Source organism: Ischnura elegans, chromosome 13, assembly GCF_921293095.1.
Source record: "Ischnura elegans chromosome 13, ioIscEleg1.1, whole genome shotgun sequence".
Classification (NCBI taxonomy): Eukaryota; Metazoa; Arthropoda; class Insecta; order Odonata; family Coenagrionidae; genus Ischnura; species Ischnura elegans.
In genome coordinates, this window is record NC_060258.1 from 8,550,483 (window position 1) to 8,566,568 (window position 16,086).

At 39.9% G+C, this 16,086-nt stretch overlaps 1 protein-coding gene across 2 annotated transcripts in view; it reads left to right on the forward strand.

Annotated features, from left to right (window-relative positions):
- Nucleotides 1–16,086, forward strand: part of LOC124170152 — a 95,743-nt gene that overhangs the window by 34,081 nt on the left and 45,576 nt on the right. Inside the window, exon 4 of one of the 2 annotated variants that reach the window (XM_046548846.1) lies at nt 5,304–5,492. The exons of the other annotated variant lie outside the window; for it this stretch is intronic. Within the exon in view, the coding sequence (XP_046404802.1) occupies nt 5,304–5,492 (189 nt within the window). The remainder of the gene's footprint in view (nt 1–5,303; nt 5,493–16,086) is intronic. 2 annotated transcript variants of the gene reach the window in all.

The window sequence follows — 16,086 nt, forward strand, 5'->3', positions numbered from 1 at the left end:
GACGTTAAACGGGGTGACGTAGAACGAGGACTCACTGTATCAAAGGGCAAATGCCATCTCGGATGCAGATTCGCTTGCTAGAGAGAAACAACACCCTCCTTACCACGCTCCAAGAAAATGGCTACGATCGGGAACTGATTCAGAAAATTGCGCGTAAGGAAGAAGAGGAAGGAGATGTGGCCTTGGACGCTGCAAAGGAAGACCAGCAAGAGGCAAAGGCACATGCTCTCTTGCCTTAACGTCGCAGTAACTCTGGAGAGAATCGAAAGAGTTTTTGCCAATCATGTTGTTCTGATGAGATTTAAAAATGTGAAGAAGACCTCTGACCTCCTCAGGAGTGAAAAAGTTCATCACCCATCCGATATTTATGACGCACTGTATGAAGTAGCGTGTTCCTGTGGTCTATCATACATCGGGCAAACATCTAGATCCCTCAAATGCAGAATAAATGAACATCTTGACGCAACTGAAAAGAAAAATTTTCGTCTTTCTGCGGTTGCAGAGCATGCATGGTCGGAACCTGGGCACGTCATACTCTGAGGCTGTGCGCTAGGCTTAGACTGCTTGAACAATTGAGAATGGGTATCTTTAAGAGCGACACAGAAAACATAATATTAGAGCCACACTATATTTCCAGGTCCGATAGAAGCGATAAATTAAGAGAGATGTTTTGCCGAACGGATAGATATGCGAATTCGTTTTTCCCCCGAACCATAAAGGACTTTAATAAACGCTAGTCCCAACTTCGTTTGAGCAATGAAAATGAAAAAGCAGGAGCAATTTCCACAATTTTACATTTATTAATACTACCGGTTTCGCTTTTCAGCATCATCAGGTACAAAAATATCAAGTGCGCTACGCTTAAATAGGAAGGTAGGAGGGGGTGGTGGGCGGTAGGCGGGGGAAGGGGATGGAGGGAGGGTGTACTGTCATGGGGCTTGGGAAAACTGAGAATGGAGTTAGAGAGGAGTATGACAAATACACTAATTGTCCTTAATGTCTTCCTCCAAGGGGATGGTGGGAAGGCCCCTGGCACCCTCTCCGCTGGGTTCCAAGGCTCCAGTCGCTCGGTCCGGTCACCTACCCCTGGATGCCTCATGGTGTCGGCTGTCGAGGAGGATGAGGGGGGGGGGGGGGCGCGGGCACCTCGGGGCGGAGGGCCAGGCAGAAACCTCAGACTATATTCGTTTGAGCACTTAATTTTTTTTTTTTAGCTGTAAACGGCTGGTGTCCTAACACCCCCTGCCACACGCCTTTTAGGCGGCTTGCAGGGTATTATGTAGATGTAGGTATTTCCAGGTCTGATAGAAGCGATAAATCAAGAGAGATGTTGTGCCGAACAGATAGATATGGGAATTCGTTTTTCCCCCGAACCATAAAGGACTTTAATAAACGCTAGTCCCAACTTCGTTTGAGCACTTCATTTTTTTATGTGTATATGGCTGGTGTCCTAACACCACCTGCAGCATGCCTTTTAGGTGGTTTGCGGGGTATTATGTAGATGTAGATTTTTCTGCTTTGAACAGCTGGGCACCATGAACATGGCATTAACCCTTTCACTGCTGTGGACGTAGTTTTTCTTCCCCCCTGCCATGCAAAGCACTTCAAAGGGTCCCTAATCCAACACCCTTTCCTTGACGAGCTCACCCTCGCTGGCCCCTCTCTTTGACCCTCTGAGAGCCTCCCACCCCAAAAGTGACCGCTCTGACTGCATTTTGAAAATCAACCAATCAATCTGATCATCAAAAAATGATGGTTTGCATCGCACTCCTGCCAATCAAGCAATTAAGTATGTATTTGAACCGCGTTTCTGCGATGAGAAGTAACGATTTTGATAACTTTGCTATGTACATATAATGGCCTATTTCCTGTGGTCCGCAGCCACGTTTTTAGCAAAGTTAGTGAAATTGTTATTTCTCATCGCAGAAACTCAGTTCAAAGACGTACTTGATTGCTTGATTGTTAGGAGTGGGATGCAAACAATCATTTTTTGATGATTGGATTGATTGATAGATTTTCAAATTGCAGTCAGAGCGGTCACTTTTGGGGAGGGAGGATGGTAGGGTCGATGAGATGGTCCTGCGTGGGTGAACTCGTCGAGGATAGGGTCCCGGATTAGGGACCCTTTGGAGGGTTTACCACGCCCATTATTGAAGTACCTGCTCCATGGGCCCACAAAACACATTTTAATCTTTTCGCTGCATTTGAGGAGAAGGTTTTCGGAGATTGAACATCAGTGAAAAGGTTAAATACATTGAGTCCTCGTTTAACGTCACTTACCGTTCCTGAAAAATGTGACGATAAACGAAATGACGTTAATCGAAACATAATACCCCATAAGAAACAATGTAAAAAGTGAATATCGGCTCCTAGACCTCACAATTCCTACGTGAAAAAATTTTAGCGTATCATATCTGGGGCATTTTTTGCGATGGGAATGCCAAACTATCGCATAAATACGAGTTCCTGTCTCCATCGACGACAATAGCAGCAGTGACGTAAATCCTTCTCCATTTTTTATATCTTCCCGCATTTGTTTTTCGGCTTCGCTATGGTGGGCGCCCGGGCGAGCGTCGCCTGGGCATCATCATCTCTGAAACATCGTCGCAATTACAGGAAACAAAATTATTGTGAACACGGCAAAAAAAATGACGACAAAAACTCCGAGTTCTACATGGAAAAATGCCTTGAAATCACTTTTTAGGTTCCTGAAAACCATTATGTCAAGTAAAACCTTGCGCACCTACCTAAGAACTCATTTTGCAAAAAATTTGCTAAAACCATAATCGCAATTAACTATAAACATATCATTTTACACTTCATTTAGACAGACTGTACTACCGCCCACAAAACGAACAACCTGCAACGCCCGCCGCTTCGCGTTTCTTTCTCGCACGAATTTTAAAAGACTTGACGTTATCGCGAAGCAAAGGTGCGATAAACGAATGACGGTCTCAAAATTTTCGTGACGTTATTGCGAAATGATGTTAAACGGGGTGACGTTGAACGAGGACTCACTGTAGATTTAAACATGAGTAATGTAACTTATTTATTCATCAGCAATGGTAACTTGTCAACAACTTTTTACCCAACTCATCGAGGAAAGGGTCGGGGATTAGCCACGTTTCTATCAAAGTTAACAAAATTGTTATTTTTCATCGCAGAAACACGGTTCAAAGACATACTTGATTGCTTGATTGTTAGGAGTGGGATGCAAACAATCATTTTTTGATGAATGGATTTATTGATAGATTTTCAAATTGCAGTCAGAGCGGATGTAGATGCGTAGATGCAGTAGATGTAGACCCCCGCTGGTAGGGTCGATGAGTCGGTCCTGCGTGGGTGAGCTCGTCGAGGAAAGGGTTCTTTATTAGCAACCCTTTGGAGGGTTTACCACGCCCATTATTGAAGTACCTGCTCCATGGCAACCACGAAACTCATTTTAATCTTTACTCTGCATTTGAGGAGAAGGTTTTCGGAGATTGAACAGCAGCGAAAGGGTTAAATAGATTTAAACATGAAGTAATGTAGGTCAATTATTCTTCTTTATTGTACACGATGCTGTTGTTTCTTTTAACTTATTCATTCAACTGCACTGGTAACTAGTCAACAACTTTTTCTTACCCTTGACAACCCTTTGCTTATTCATAAACTTCAACACTTAATTTCATTGATTGAAATTAACATTTCGTTAAAATAATTTCTATTATCCCTTTTAGTGCGGAGCGCCAATATATCGGCTTTTACCGCTTGGCTGAAAAGTGTGGCGTGAGGATATATCGGCTTTTACGTTATTGTTGTTAAATTTGAGGACATTGAAGTAAAAAAACTTATGTATCAGTAAACGTATAAAAATTTTTCTGATTATTGTCCAATTATAATCTCATTAATTAAAAAAATACCGCTTAAAGATATCTAAAAAATTAACTATATGTATAATGTTTATTTTTCCTAGTTGCTACATTTCATTAAAATACCCTACTCATTTTTCGACTGTACCGCGGGAAGAAGGATAGCACTAAATGGATTAAGCAACGACATTGCATGAAATATCAACCAAATCCTGCATGTCTTTTTTGAATAAAATGTGAAAGATATGCATTCTCCTGTGCAGAGTAATGCCTGGGAAACAGATTGCTAAAGTATGTACATTAGATTCCGTTTAATGGGTCCACCGGGTACTTGGGGCAGCTGCTTAATTGGGGCAGATCTTGAAGAACAGAACCCAATAGATAGGAATATCCCAGAGTATTCTCCGCTTAATTGGAACAGCATGCCGCTTTATTGGGCCATGAGTCGGCCACATAGACTCTATACTCGCGAGGAAATTAAATTTTTTTGTTTGCAGAGTACTATATTTTTTATATTTTCCTCCTTTGATGTAATCTTATTTTTTCACAAATGTTCCTATTCTTGCCCTATTTTGAAAGCTCTTGTTGTTATACTATCCGCAAGAGGATAGGACTTTCCTTTAATAGGACTTAGTAAAAGACATTCATTCAGAATCGCCCGAGGCTGTGAAAAATATTTTCAACTAAATAGTTATAATTCTTAAAAATGATAATAAGTTAATTGAACTCGCTGATTTATTAATCAAATTAATAGCTTAATAAACTTAGGTTGCATTATAAACATTCTTTAGTCTTCTTTCCACCATTTGTTTAATAGTCTTCGCGTGCTACCTATTCCCTGTGTCTACATACTTGGATGATAGAAGGAAAATAAGCTCTTATAAAAAATTTTTTTTTAAAAACCAGCCTTTATATTTAGATTACAGGGGATGAGCAACGTTTATATATGACACAAAACAAAAAAACTCAGTGACCCCGAAAAACCAAAAGTGACGTATTAAAAAAGTCACTATATTTATTAAATTTTCAGTGAATGGTAAGCCCCCTATGTTTCAAAATGCCACCCCTATGCTTTTAAATGCCTACTATGTGGATATGCCTAAAGTGGATAACTTTTACTGTGGTCGCAAAACACGAAAATCGACCATTTGGAACTTCTTAGATCAAAAACATGTTTTGGGGGGCTATAGGTTGACTGGGGGGTGGTTAAAGGGGGGTTGGAGAGAAAAGTTATATTTTCATGTATTGTCATCGGAAATGAAGAAGTGTGCAAAATTTCAGCGTTTTTGCTTCACAGGAAGTGAGTCAAATTTGAGTTACAAGATTTGTACCAGACAAACAGACAAACAAACAGACAGGTTGGTGAGTTGATATAAAGGCTGGAAAAAAAAGGTTAACTTCAACAATGAGTCAAGTGTCAGCAAACGTTTTCAACTCGGCCCATTGTTTCAGGCCGTGTGTGTCCCCCTGGAGGGAGATCATGTCTTTTGCGACCCGAGAGGTGGAGGCTCTGGGAGTTCTGTGTTTTGCACCCCTGGGGTCGACGGCAATGAAGAGGAGGGCGCTCGGTGGCAGCCAGATGAGCCAATGGTTGTGCGAGAGAGGCCGCCTTCCCTCCCTGCCGTGTCTTCTTCGATGCACGTGAGTGTTTTGCATGATCTAGCACCACTCATTTGGCTGCATTTCTCCTTGTTGCGAAAGAAAATAGATATTATCCCAGGCTACTAATAAAGGATGCTGTCGAAATATTCATACGATGGCCCGAAGTTTACCTCTATGACCCCCTGACCTCCGTATCAACCTTGGAGGTCAATTAGTGGATAATACGGGTATTAGGACAATACCATTGACTTGGGCACCCTTTAAAACCCATGGATCGACACCTTTGTTGGTTGCCTATTCTTTTTGCCACCCTTATGACCTTGACGGTGATCTTACTGGGTCAACGGTTGAATTTTCGTGAATAAAAGTGTTATTTTCGGTTTTCTCGTGTCCAAAAACATAAGAATCGACATCTTGGTCATTTAAATTCAGAATTTTTTCCGCTGTCCACTGTGCCACATTTTTGAATAAGTCTTTAGGAGAGGGAATGAATTGCCGAATGAAAAATATAGGGTGCCATTTAAAAAAGACATACCGCATTTCATATCTCTGTAAATAACAAAGCTACAAGGAAGGCAGTCATGCTTATTAATGTCCCCCTGACGGCTAATGGTCATTTACTTGACAAATTTTTGAATTTGCATCTGGACAAAAAGTTACTACGGGTGGTCAAGATAAATGGGACACCCTGTATAAAGACGTCACAATCACTTCAGTCGTTTAAAACAAGCAGGGTTCCCACTCAACGGTGAAAACCTTAAAACCGTGAATAAGCCGTGAATTTCGTCCACCGTGAAAAAACCTGGAAATAGCCGTGAATTTCGTCGTAAAACCTTAGAAATCTCTCAAACTTGATTGTAGAACAACAATAGACGAGTTGAAAGAAGAAAAAAACGATATTTCAATCATGTTTCAAAGCCGAGTCACGTGCAGATACTGTCCACGCATTTATCTGCAAGCGTGTGTTCGAAGCGCAATTATTAATTGGTCCATGTGTGCCGTGACAGCACATTGACCTTAAGCCTGCGATTGGGAGACGTTAACCCTGGCTAAAAATCAGGCACTACTTGTTCACTTCCCTGCCACCCTGATCTCTTCATATTCCCATCACACACTTTTAGCCGGACATGAATTTTGCTAACGATAGGTGATGTCATAAGAGATAGCACGTTCATTGCTGTGTCTGCAGTCACAGCGTCTGCCGCGTTTAGTAAATTTTTAGTTAACGAGAGGCCGATGATTGTTACGTGATCAATATTTCTGCCTAAAATACCTTATCTAAAAACCGTGAATTTGAGGACATTAAGACCATGAAAACCTTGAAAAAACCGTGAATTTTATAATGTAGTTAGAGTGGGAGCCCTGAGAAGGTTGTACGCAACTCAAAAGACAAAGAATTCAATTCTTTGTTTATATTTCATGAGAAAAGAACAAATATTTATTTCGAAAACTGACTTGATAAACAATTGCATGACCGCGGTCCGTTACCGCTTAGAGGGGTAATAAAAGACGAGGGGTCAGGGTACCTGCTCCGAGATTCCGGGGGTAAACGCCGCAGTATGATTGGGTCCCAAAATAAAGACATCGTACACCCGCGACCAGGGTTGATTGATTTAAATCACTTTGATTTAAATCACGATATAAATTACTTGATTTTTATTTTTAAAAATCAGGTGATTTAAATCATAATGTGATCTATATGTTTGATTTTTAAAGAGTCAAGAAAAGGAAGCTGTGAGTGTATAATTTTGATTTTTATTTCTTAATTAATACAATGAATCGACAGCTATCAGCACAGTGGTGGCTCTTAGATAGAAATGATACTGTAGGAATGCATGTAACATGAAAATTTTAAAAAATGGCTTTGGTTATAATACTAGTGTATCCGTTGAAAAAAAAATTGTTTTCTGATTTAACTTCCAAGCGTAGGCACCATACAAAGTTGCAATTACAGAATTTTTCTAAACTTCATATGCATTAGAACCGCATAATATAGCACAGTTGGCTTCACTTGGGTTGACTTCCAATGGCAATTTTATATTATGCTGGTGTAATTTTTAATTTGATACCATTGGCATTTCCATAGTTCTCTCCCCTTATTGACTAAATGTTGTGTTGAGCTTAGAGTATGTTGCCTCTGATTGTTTCTGCAAACGATCATTCTCCAATACGCTGCCCAAATAGTTAGTTTTGCAAATAACTGAATTTTTGATGAATGGAGAATCATAAAAATCTCATTTAAATCAATAAAATCAGATTTAAATCAATAAAATCCGATTTAAATCAAAAAAATCTTCAAAAATGATTTTTTTCAAAAAAATCATGATTTTTATTAACCCTGCCTGCGACTGTCCTAAAAGGGGGAGAGCTAGAAAATGTATATACAGTAAAACTTTGATTTTACGCACTTTGATTTTACATCAAGTCTCGTTTTTACGCAGCGGCACTCAAGTCCGGCCGGAAAGCATAGGGAATTCCAATGGTGAAACTTCGATTTTACATCTTTTCTTGATTTTACGCAGTTTTTCGATTTTGCGCAGCATAACCCCAACCCCAAAGAGGCCGCTAATCTTGATTTTACGCAGTTGTCTTTCGGCTTGTTTTGAAAATCCAACAGGAGCAATGTGAAGTTAGGTATTATTTCGTCTCAATGAGTTGCAAAAATGAATACAGGAACGGTTGAAATGACGTTGCGCCGTTGAGCGTGAAACTAAAAAACATCGCGAATCTAATTATTGCTTACCCCTGTGCCCTCTCAGTAACATTTCAGGCTCCTTTACGAACTCGAATATCGCTCTACCACCATGTTGTTCAACCATGGGAAACATTGCTCAGGAATGCAACGTTGTTTCTCTAAAGGTAACATGTCATCTGTGATGTTGCTTGTGGGTAAATAAGATTATTATTTTCTTGCCTCCAAATGATTAATTGAATCTGGGAAACATATATCCGATGCGAATGAAAAGGATTTCATGCTCTTTTACCGTTAATCCTCACATATGAGACTTTTTTTGGTTCCGGTTCTGGCTTAAATCAGAACTATATGTACAAAAGTGTATAAGCCTTCTAAAAATATTGAGCAAGAATTATCCTGAAAACTATACTCCTCCTCAATACCAACTCTTGAATTTACACACTTTGATTTTACCCAGTGCCCATATTTCGGTCCCTCCAACTGCGTAAAATCTAAGTTTTACTGTATATGGCTTTCGTTCTTTTGGTCAGGAAAATCTCAGACAGAAATATGCGGCTTTCGTCTCCCGGATCAAGAAACGTCCACACGTTTTAGTAGGGAAAAGATTAATCATAGGGATTGCATTGGTACAATTGACACATGGATCAAAGGGGAATTTTCTCTCAAGCAGCGTTGAATGGATCAAATTCCAGGAATATGTTAATGCACACAGGCGGATTGTCACTTTATGGGGCTGGAAAAGAGGCGGGATTACATTTACGGGAATTAATGATGTTATAATGAAACACTTACTTGCAATTTTCCACAAAAATAAAATTTTTACTACGACTCGAGTTTCAATGATACTACATCATTTTCAAGTAACAACTGAGAGAGGAGAAATGGGGTGGAAGGTCCTCAAGGAGCTGGTTGGAATGGATAGGGGTGCAAGGCAGGGGGGGGGGAGGGGGGATAGGGGAGAGTGGAAAAACCAGAGGAGGTAAAAAGGTTGGGAATTGAAGGGTTTTTTCCCGGGTTAACAAACTTGAACATAGAAATGAATGCATTTGAATACACGTGGCGGTCTTCTTATCTTCGGGTGTTTCCGAGGGCCATCTGTGAATGGTGTGGAAGGGGGGGGAAAGACGTCTTCTGTGCCCGTGGGCTGCCGTGCGGATTAGTAGGGTCTTCGGGGGTGCGTTCTTCTGAGGGTGTGTAGGTGGGGCGCGGGGGGTCGGCGGTTAGGATTCACTGTATGGTTCTTGTGGGATCTCTTTCACGTCGAGTGGGCGACAGGAGGGGGGAGAAGGGATTTTAACACTTCTGGGAAACGCACTATTGGAACTTAATGGCAAGCAAGGGCGATTTTGAAAGGTAGAGGTGGTCATTGAGAAGGGAAACCTGGGAATGTTTATGTTGGTGGATCTCTAATTGTTCCAAGGCGTCTAATGGCCCTCGGAAACACCCGAAGATAAGAAGACCGCCACGTGTATTCAAATGCATTCATTTCTATGTTCAAGTTTGTTAACCCCGGAAAAAACCCTTCAATTCCCAACCTTTTTACCTCCTCTGGTTTTTCCACTCTCCCCTATCCCCCCTCCCCCCCCTCGCCTTGCACCCCTATCCATTCCAACCAGCTCCTTGAGGACCTTCCACCCCATTTCTCCTATCTCAGTTGTTACTTGAAAATGATGTAGTAGCATTGAAACTCGAGTCGTAGTAAAAAATTTATTTTTGTGGAAAATTGCAAGTAAGTGTTTCATTATGAATCAATTCCACTCCATCTTGCTTGATTCCTCGAATTTTATAATGATGTTATGCCCGAATCGTCCATGCATGGACCCATGGGGTAGCATTTACAGTGCAACCTCGATATAACGACACCCCACGGTGCACTAATAAACACTCGCTGTAGCTAATTGTCGCTTTACCGGAGGTGGAGCAAATAATAGCCAATATTCCTGTTGCGAACAGATATACGGGAACAGGAGTGGTGCGGCGACAGATAAACATCCATCCGATAAACGTAAGCATAAATCCAGACGAAAGGCGATGTTTTTTTGCATCACTAAATTTCCTCACTCAAATAACGACTAACTATTCAAACAATTTATAAGTGCCGCACTGAATAAAAATCATGCAAAGCATTGTTTCGTCAATCATAATATTTATCGAACGACAGTTTACCACATAAATTTGAGACTGAGCACTCCATTAACTTCATTTCTAACAGATCGCTAGCAATTACAGAGGTTAAGGAGTCTTCATGAAAGTCTTCCGGCGGTGAAACCCTCGCTATGGCCAGAGCCAACAACGAAAGGGTCTCGTAAAAACGAATTTTTCAACACACTTATTATAGGGAGAATTGACGGTGCATCGGCTATCTCTCGTTATAGCGGGGGTGTCACTGTAGCCCGTACTCGCTTTAACGGGGTTCCACTGTACTATCGTGTGCTATGCCTTCACCAGTCTTTCCTATATCCTCCTGCAGTCCCTCCCTCATTATCGTTTGTCCAAATTCTTCACTGATCTGAATTGGTTACCTCTTCGCAGCCGAAGGGATCCTGGGATCTTTTCTGTTCTCCTTATTCCGAAAACAGACTCCTGCATACCTGTTCGAATTATTCATCCCCCGCAAAAAAGTTACTGGAATTTCCAGCCGCCGTGTTTCTGACCTTCAAATTCCCCAAGCCCGCACCACTATATATTTCATATCTTTTCATCCAACTGCGTCTAGATTCTGGAACTCTCTTCCGCCAAATATTAAGATGTCACAATCACTTCAGTCGTTTAAAAGAAGGCCGTACTCCTATTTGAAGTCTGGCGCTTGATTCAGTCTCCTCCACTCATTAAAGTTATCATCTTAAAGTTGTGATGTTATCAAAACTCTCTGCATAAATGTGTATATTAATGTGTGTGTTCATTACTGTCTAAGTTAAAACTTATATTTTTTTGTTATTAGTATTGGATATTTTACATCTTTTGTATTAATATCTACTACTTGTCAAAATATCCCTCCTATGTCCCGTGCTACAACCTCGCTGAATCCGATTTATTTGGCATGTAAAACATATACCATTTGGCGGTACAAAGACTATAACTTGCGATTATCGTAAAATGCAGTTCTCCCTAAAACGGGCTTCCACCGTACTTACAAGGAGGGACCCAGGAATAACTGGACGGAAATCGCCTTGCATGCAACTCGAATATTTTGGGCTCCTCCATCCAGATGGGTGATATTTCATCATTTCTGAGTCAGTATGCGAAATGGCGTGGATATAGACAGCTGCAGCGAGCCCCTGTGACAGTTTATATTCGAAGATTTTTTTGACCCCTTAAATTTTTGAAATAGCTGATATTCGAGAACAGAGCACAGCATTGAAAATTTTCTCTTTGAAAAATTGAGTGAGACACAGCTATAATGTTGTCAACCAGTGGCGCAGATAGGGGGGGGGGGTTTGGGGGTTAAAACCCCCCCAGAGCTTGGAGAAATTCTTAAGTTTAACCCTTTGGAGACGGTGGATTTTTTGTCTTAGCATGACTGCTGTACTGGGCCGCAAGAGACTCTTCTTTCCCCATGTGAGGAGCATTTTTGGAGGACATTCATTGAGAAGGGTGTTGTGGATAAAAGGGCGGTTTCCTATTATTTTTTTAAGTTGCCTAAATCGAAAGATTATTACTCCTGGAGTACATATATTTCACGCTTTTAGATTTTTAAATGACGACATCTATTTGGAGTCCATGGTGGAGTTCTCTCTTCGACATGACTGCCAGAAAATGCGACAAATATAACACACATGGGTAATATATGCGATAAAGAAACGTAAAGGCATACGTATCTGATGGCCCCTAAGCCCAACAAAACTTAATAGCAAGACTTTATTGATTTAGCATTCTAAATAATGACTCTTCCGTCCTCTCCGTAAAGAGCATTTTTTCAGGACCTTTGTTAACCCATTGATACCCAGAAGGTTTTTTTTTCAAAATATTTTACTGCAGACTACCGATTATCCGGCTGCGATATGTCTCAGTAACATATATAACATATATAACACATTAAACATAACTCAGACATAACTCATTAAAGTTATCATCTTAAAGTTGTGATGTTATCAAAACTCTCTGCATAAATGTGTGTGTTCATTTACTTTCTGTGTTAAAACTTATATTTTTTGTTATAAGCATTGAATATGTATTTGACATTTTTTGTATTAATATCTACTACTTGTTAGCCTAGCAATAATCTCCGTAATGCCTCATGTTTGTCAAAATGCCTTAAATTAAGAGAAGTACATTTCCTGTATTTTCTATTTTTTGCTCTCATAGGTTTTACCTAGAGCATAATAAAAATATTCAATATATTGCAGAGGAAATTTAAGAGATTGATGATCCAAAAATTACTAATCAATAAATTAAAATTCTAGTATTTCTCCTTATCTTTGTACCAACCCCTTAACTTTGAGGCTTCATTTTTCAAAAAACAATTTTTAATCCATTGGATACCATCAATATACCCCTTTTAGCGGGGAAATGATCATGCCCGTCGCATTATGACAAGGCGCAAAAGATTCAGCTACGAATTCTTTGCCATATTCTCCGTAGCATGCTTCGCTAGGGTGGTCCTTGTATTTTAAGTATGAATTGAGTGAAATTAAAAAATGAATAAAGTATGAAAATTATTTTTGAAATCGGACACTGGGAAAACGTGCTGCATATCACTTAACTCTGATACGGGCAACATATTTTTCTGATGTAATCGGGCAAGGTGAGTTCAATGGACTCTTTTAACTTTTGCTTTTAATTTAAACTATAAAACAGTGAAAAATTATACTTTTCACGTCAATTTGTACATATTGTGCTCTATAGAATCATTTAACATAAAATTGATTATTTTCTGTTTAACAAAAGTTTTACAGTACTTATTAATTTCATACATAGTCAAACAGCGAGTACAGCGGACTCTTTTTACTAATTCTTTCTGTTTTCACAACATAAAACACCAAATATTTATTGTTACATGTACATAGTGATAATTTTACATGATTTTGACAATTCAAACCAAATATTTGTAAAATGCACATTACTTTTTACGTGTCGTGCACACAGACTTACCTTGCCTCAATTTGTGGGAATTCAGGGGAAAAAATTATTTTTTAAGTTACTTTAATTCCGAAAGACGTTTGAATTACTCTAATTTATAGGAAATATACAATTAGAAGAAGCAAAAAATTTACAACATGCTGACATTTCAAAAACATAAAAAAATTCTCAAAAATGTGATGCGATGAGTCCAAGAGACTCACCTTGCATTGTATTAGGGTTAAAGTTTAGAAATTTTGGTATTTTTGGGTGTTTTTCGGACATTAGTGAAGATAATGTCACTCTCGGATTATTCTATCACTCTTTTGTCTTCTGTGATGACTCGTTCAGCATTTTCACTGTATCATCTCAAATATCTTTCATTTCTTCCCTTTGGTTCACGAGATATCGCACCGAGAGCGCCACACACCCCAGTCAGACACTTTGGGTGGAACGCGGGTTGCATACTCTCAATTTTTGTTGATCATTCTCACTCGTCGTGAAAGCATAAAATTCTTTAGATAAACTTTAAATTCCCTCAATATAACTTATTACGGAGGCTTCATCGGTGAGTTGATTGGTGATGGTTTTCTGGGTTTATTGATTCATGTTTGTTGGAAAATTCATGGTTCATTTCATGTTGTTGATTCATGTTTTTGCGGACGACAGTTTCGGGCGCGTTCCAGCTCCCGTCTTCGGGTCCAAATGATTTGCTGATCTGTGATCCTTATTTATTTATATCTAGTCAGGAGGCTGTTGATTTGAATTCCATTGTTGAAAAAGCCGTTTGAAAGATGAGGATGAAGGATAGCCGTCTTCCCTATTGAAGTTCTTTTGGTGACTTGCTATTTCAATCGCCTCCCTTATCAACCTAGGGAAATATTTATTTTCCCTGGCGATGATTTTCGATTCCTTGAAAAGTATGACGTGCCCGGGTTCCGACCATGAATACACTCTGCAACCACAGACAGACGATAATTTTTCTTTTCGGTTGCCTTTAGATGTACAGACGATAATTTTTCTTTTCGGTTGCCTTTAGATGTTCTTTTATTCTGCATTTGAGTGATCTAGATGTTTGCCCGATGTATGATAAATCACAGGAACACGCTACTTCATACACTCCTTCATAGATATCTGATGGATGACGATCTTTTTCACTCCGGAGGAGGTCTGAGGTCTTCTTCAAGCTATTAAATCACGTCAGAACATCATGTTTGGCGAGAACTCTAGCAATTCTTTCCGACGTTCCAGCCACGTATGGCAAGAGAGCATGTGCCTTTGCCTTTTGCTGGTCTTCCATTGCAGTGTCCAAGGCCACATCTCTTTTCTCCTCTTCCTTACGCGCGATTTTTCAAATCAGTACCCGATCGTAGCCATTTTCTTGGAGCGTGGTTTCCTCAATATAACCTTGAATGGATATTTATCACTGTTTATTACCAAAACGGGCTTAGTAGCAGAGGTTTATTCTCCATATCTAAATCTTATAAGGGCTGGTACATTGTACCAGCTTTTATTTTCGTGGTTTTAAAGCTTATACTGCGTATCCTTGAGGATATAACAGTATGTACCAGTAGAGTGGTCCTTATAATAAAGTTTTCGAATTTCTTTTGGGACGCCCCACAGTTTTGTTCCATTTGGCGAGAAAATAAACCATGACAATTATTTTTGCAATCGAATGCCGGGAAAACGTGCCGCATCGCACTTAAATTTTTGAAATTTTGGTATTTTCGGGTTTTTTTCGGTCATAACTGAAGATGATGTCACTCTCGGATTATTCTATCACTTTTTTGTCTCCTACAACGACTCGTTAGACATCTGCAGAGTATCACCTCAAATATCTTTCATTTCGCCCCTTTGGTTCCTGAGATATCGCACCGAGAGCGCCACTCCAGTCAGACACTTTGGGTGGCACGCTTGTTGCATACTCTCAATTTTTGTTGATCATTCTCACTTGTCGTGAAAGCATAAAATCTTTAGATAAACTTTAAACTTTGTCAATATAAACTTGAGTGCTATATTTATCACTATTTTTTGCCAAAGTGGGCTTGTGTTTTATGCTTAAAAAAAGTGTTTTATTCCCCATATCTAATTCTTATATCTAGGTGCATCTATCTAAATTCACCCTGAATGCTCGCATAATCTTTAACGTATGGGCCCGAGCACTGATGATAAATAATATTCGATTTCGAGAAATTTCAAATCTGAGTCCCTGATGTAAGTCGACAACCATTCTACATACGACATACAAATTATACAAATACGACAAATTTTCAAGTGCGCGAAAAGGCGACGGCTAAGTATGAACGCTGGGAAAACCCTGTGTGATGTCGTTCTGGTTCCCGCTGTTGCCGTGTGAGGAGACTTTGGCGCGAGGCATTGAGCGCTGATACAAAGCAGGCTGCTAGCAGGTAGCAGAGTGCCCTGCTAGCAGGTAGCACTTGGCTTAAATAAGGATTATGAAGGCCCTATCAAAGGAAGGAAACTTTCCGACCTTAGGCAATTTTAATTGGTGATTATTAAGAGATGTTTCCCTGAGCTCTGTGCCTCATGCATTCATTGGTAATGGGCATATTTGATGTTTCATTTCTTCCCATTGGTTCCCAGGGTATCTATTGATGTTTTGTACAACCTAGAAAAACAGATTTTTAACGAGGTATCAGTAATTAGCCTACGTATTTAATGTTAGAACGTAGGTTTCCGCGGCGATGGTTTGATATCTGCATGTCTTCATGGTTTCCTTCCGCATCAGCTTGTTTGTGGACAACAGTTTTGCTGGCTATCCTGCCAGTGTCTTCAGGTCGAAGGTGTCGGCTGTCGGTTTCTGCCTCGCTTATATCTGCCATCGCCGAACATGTATGGTCGGAAACTGGCCACGACATC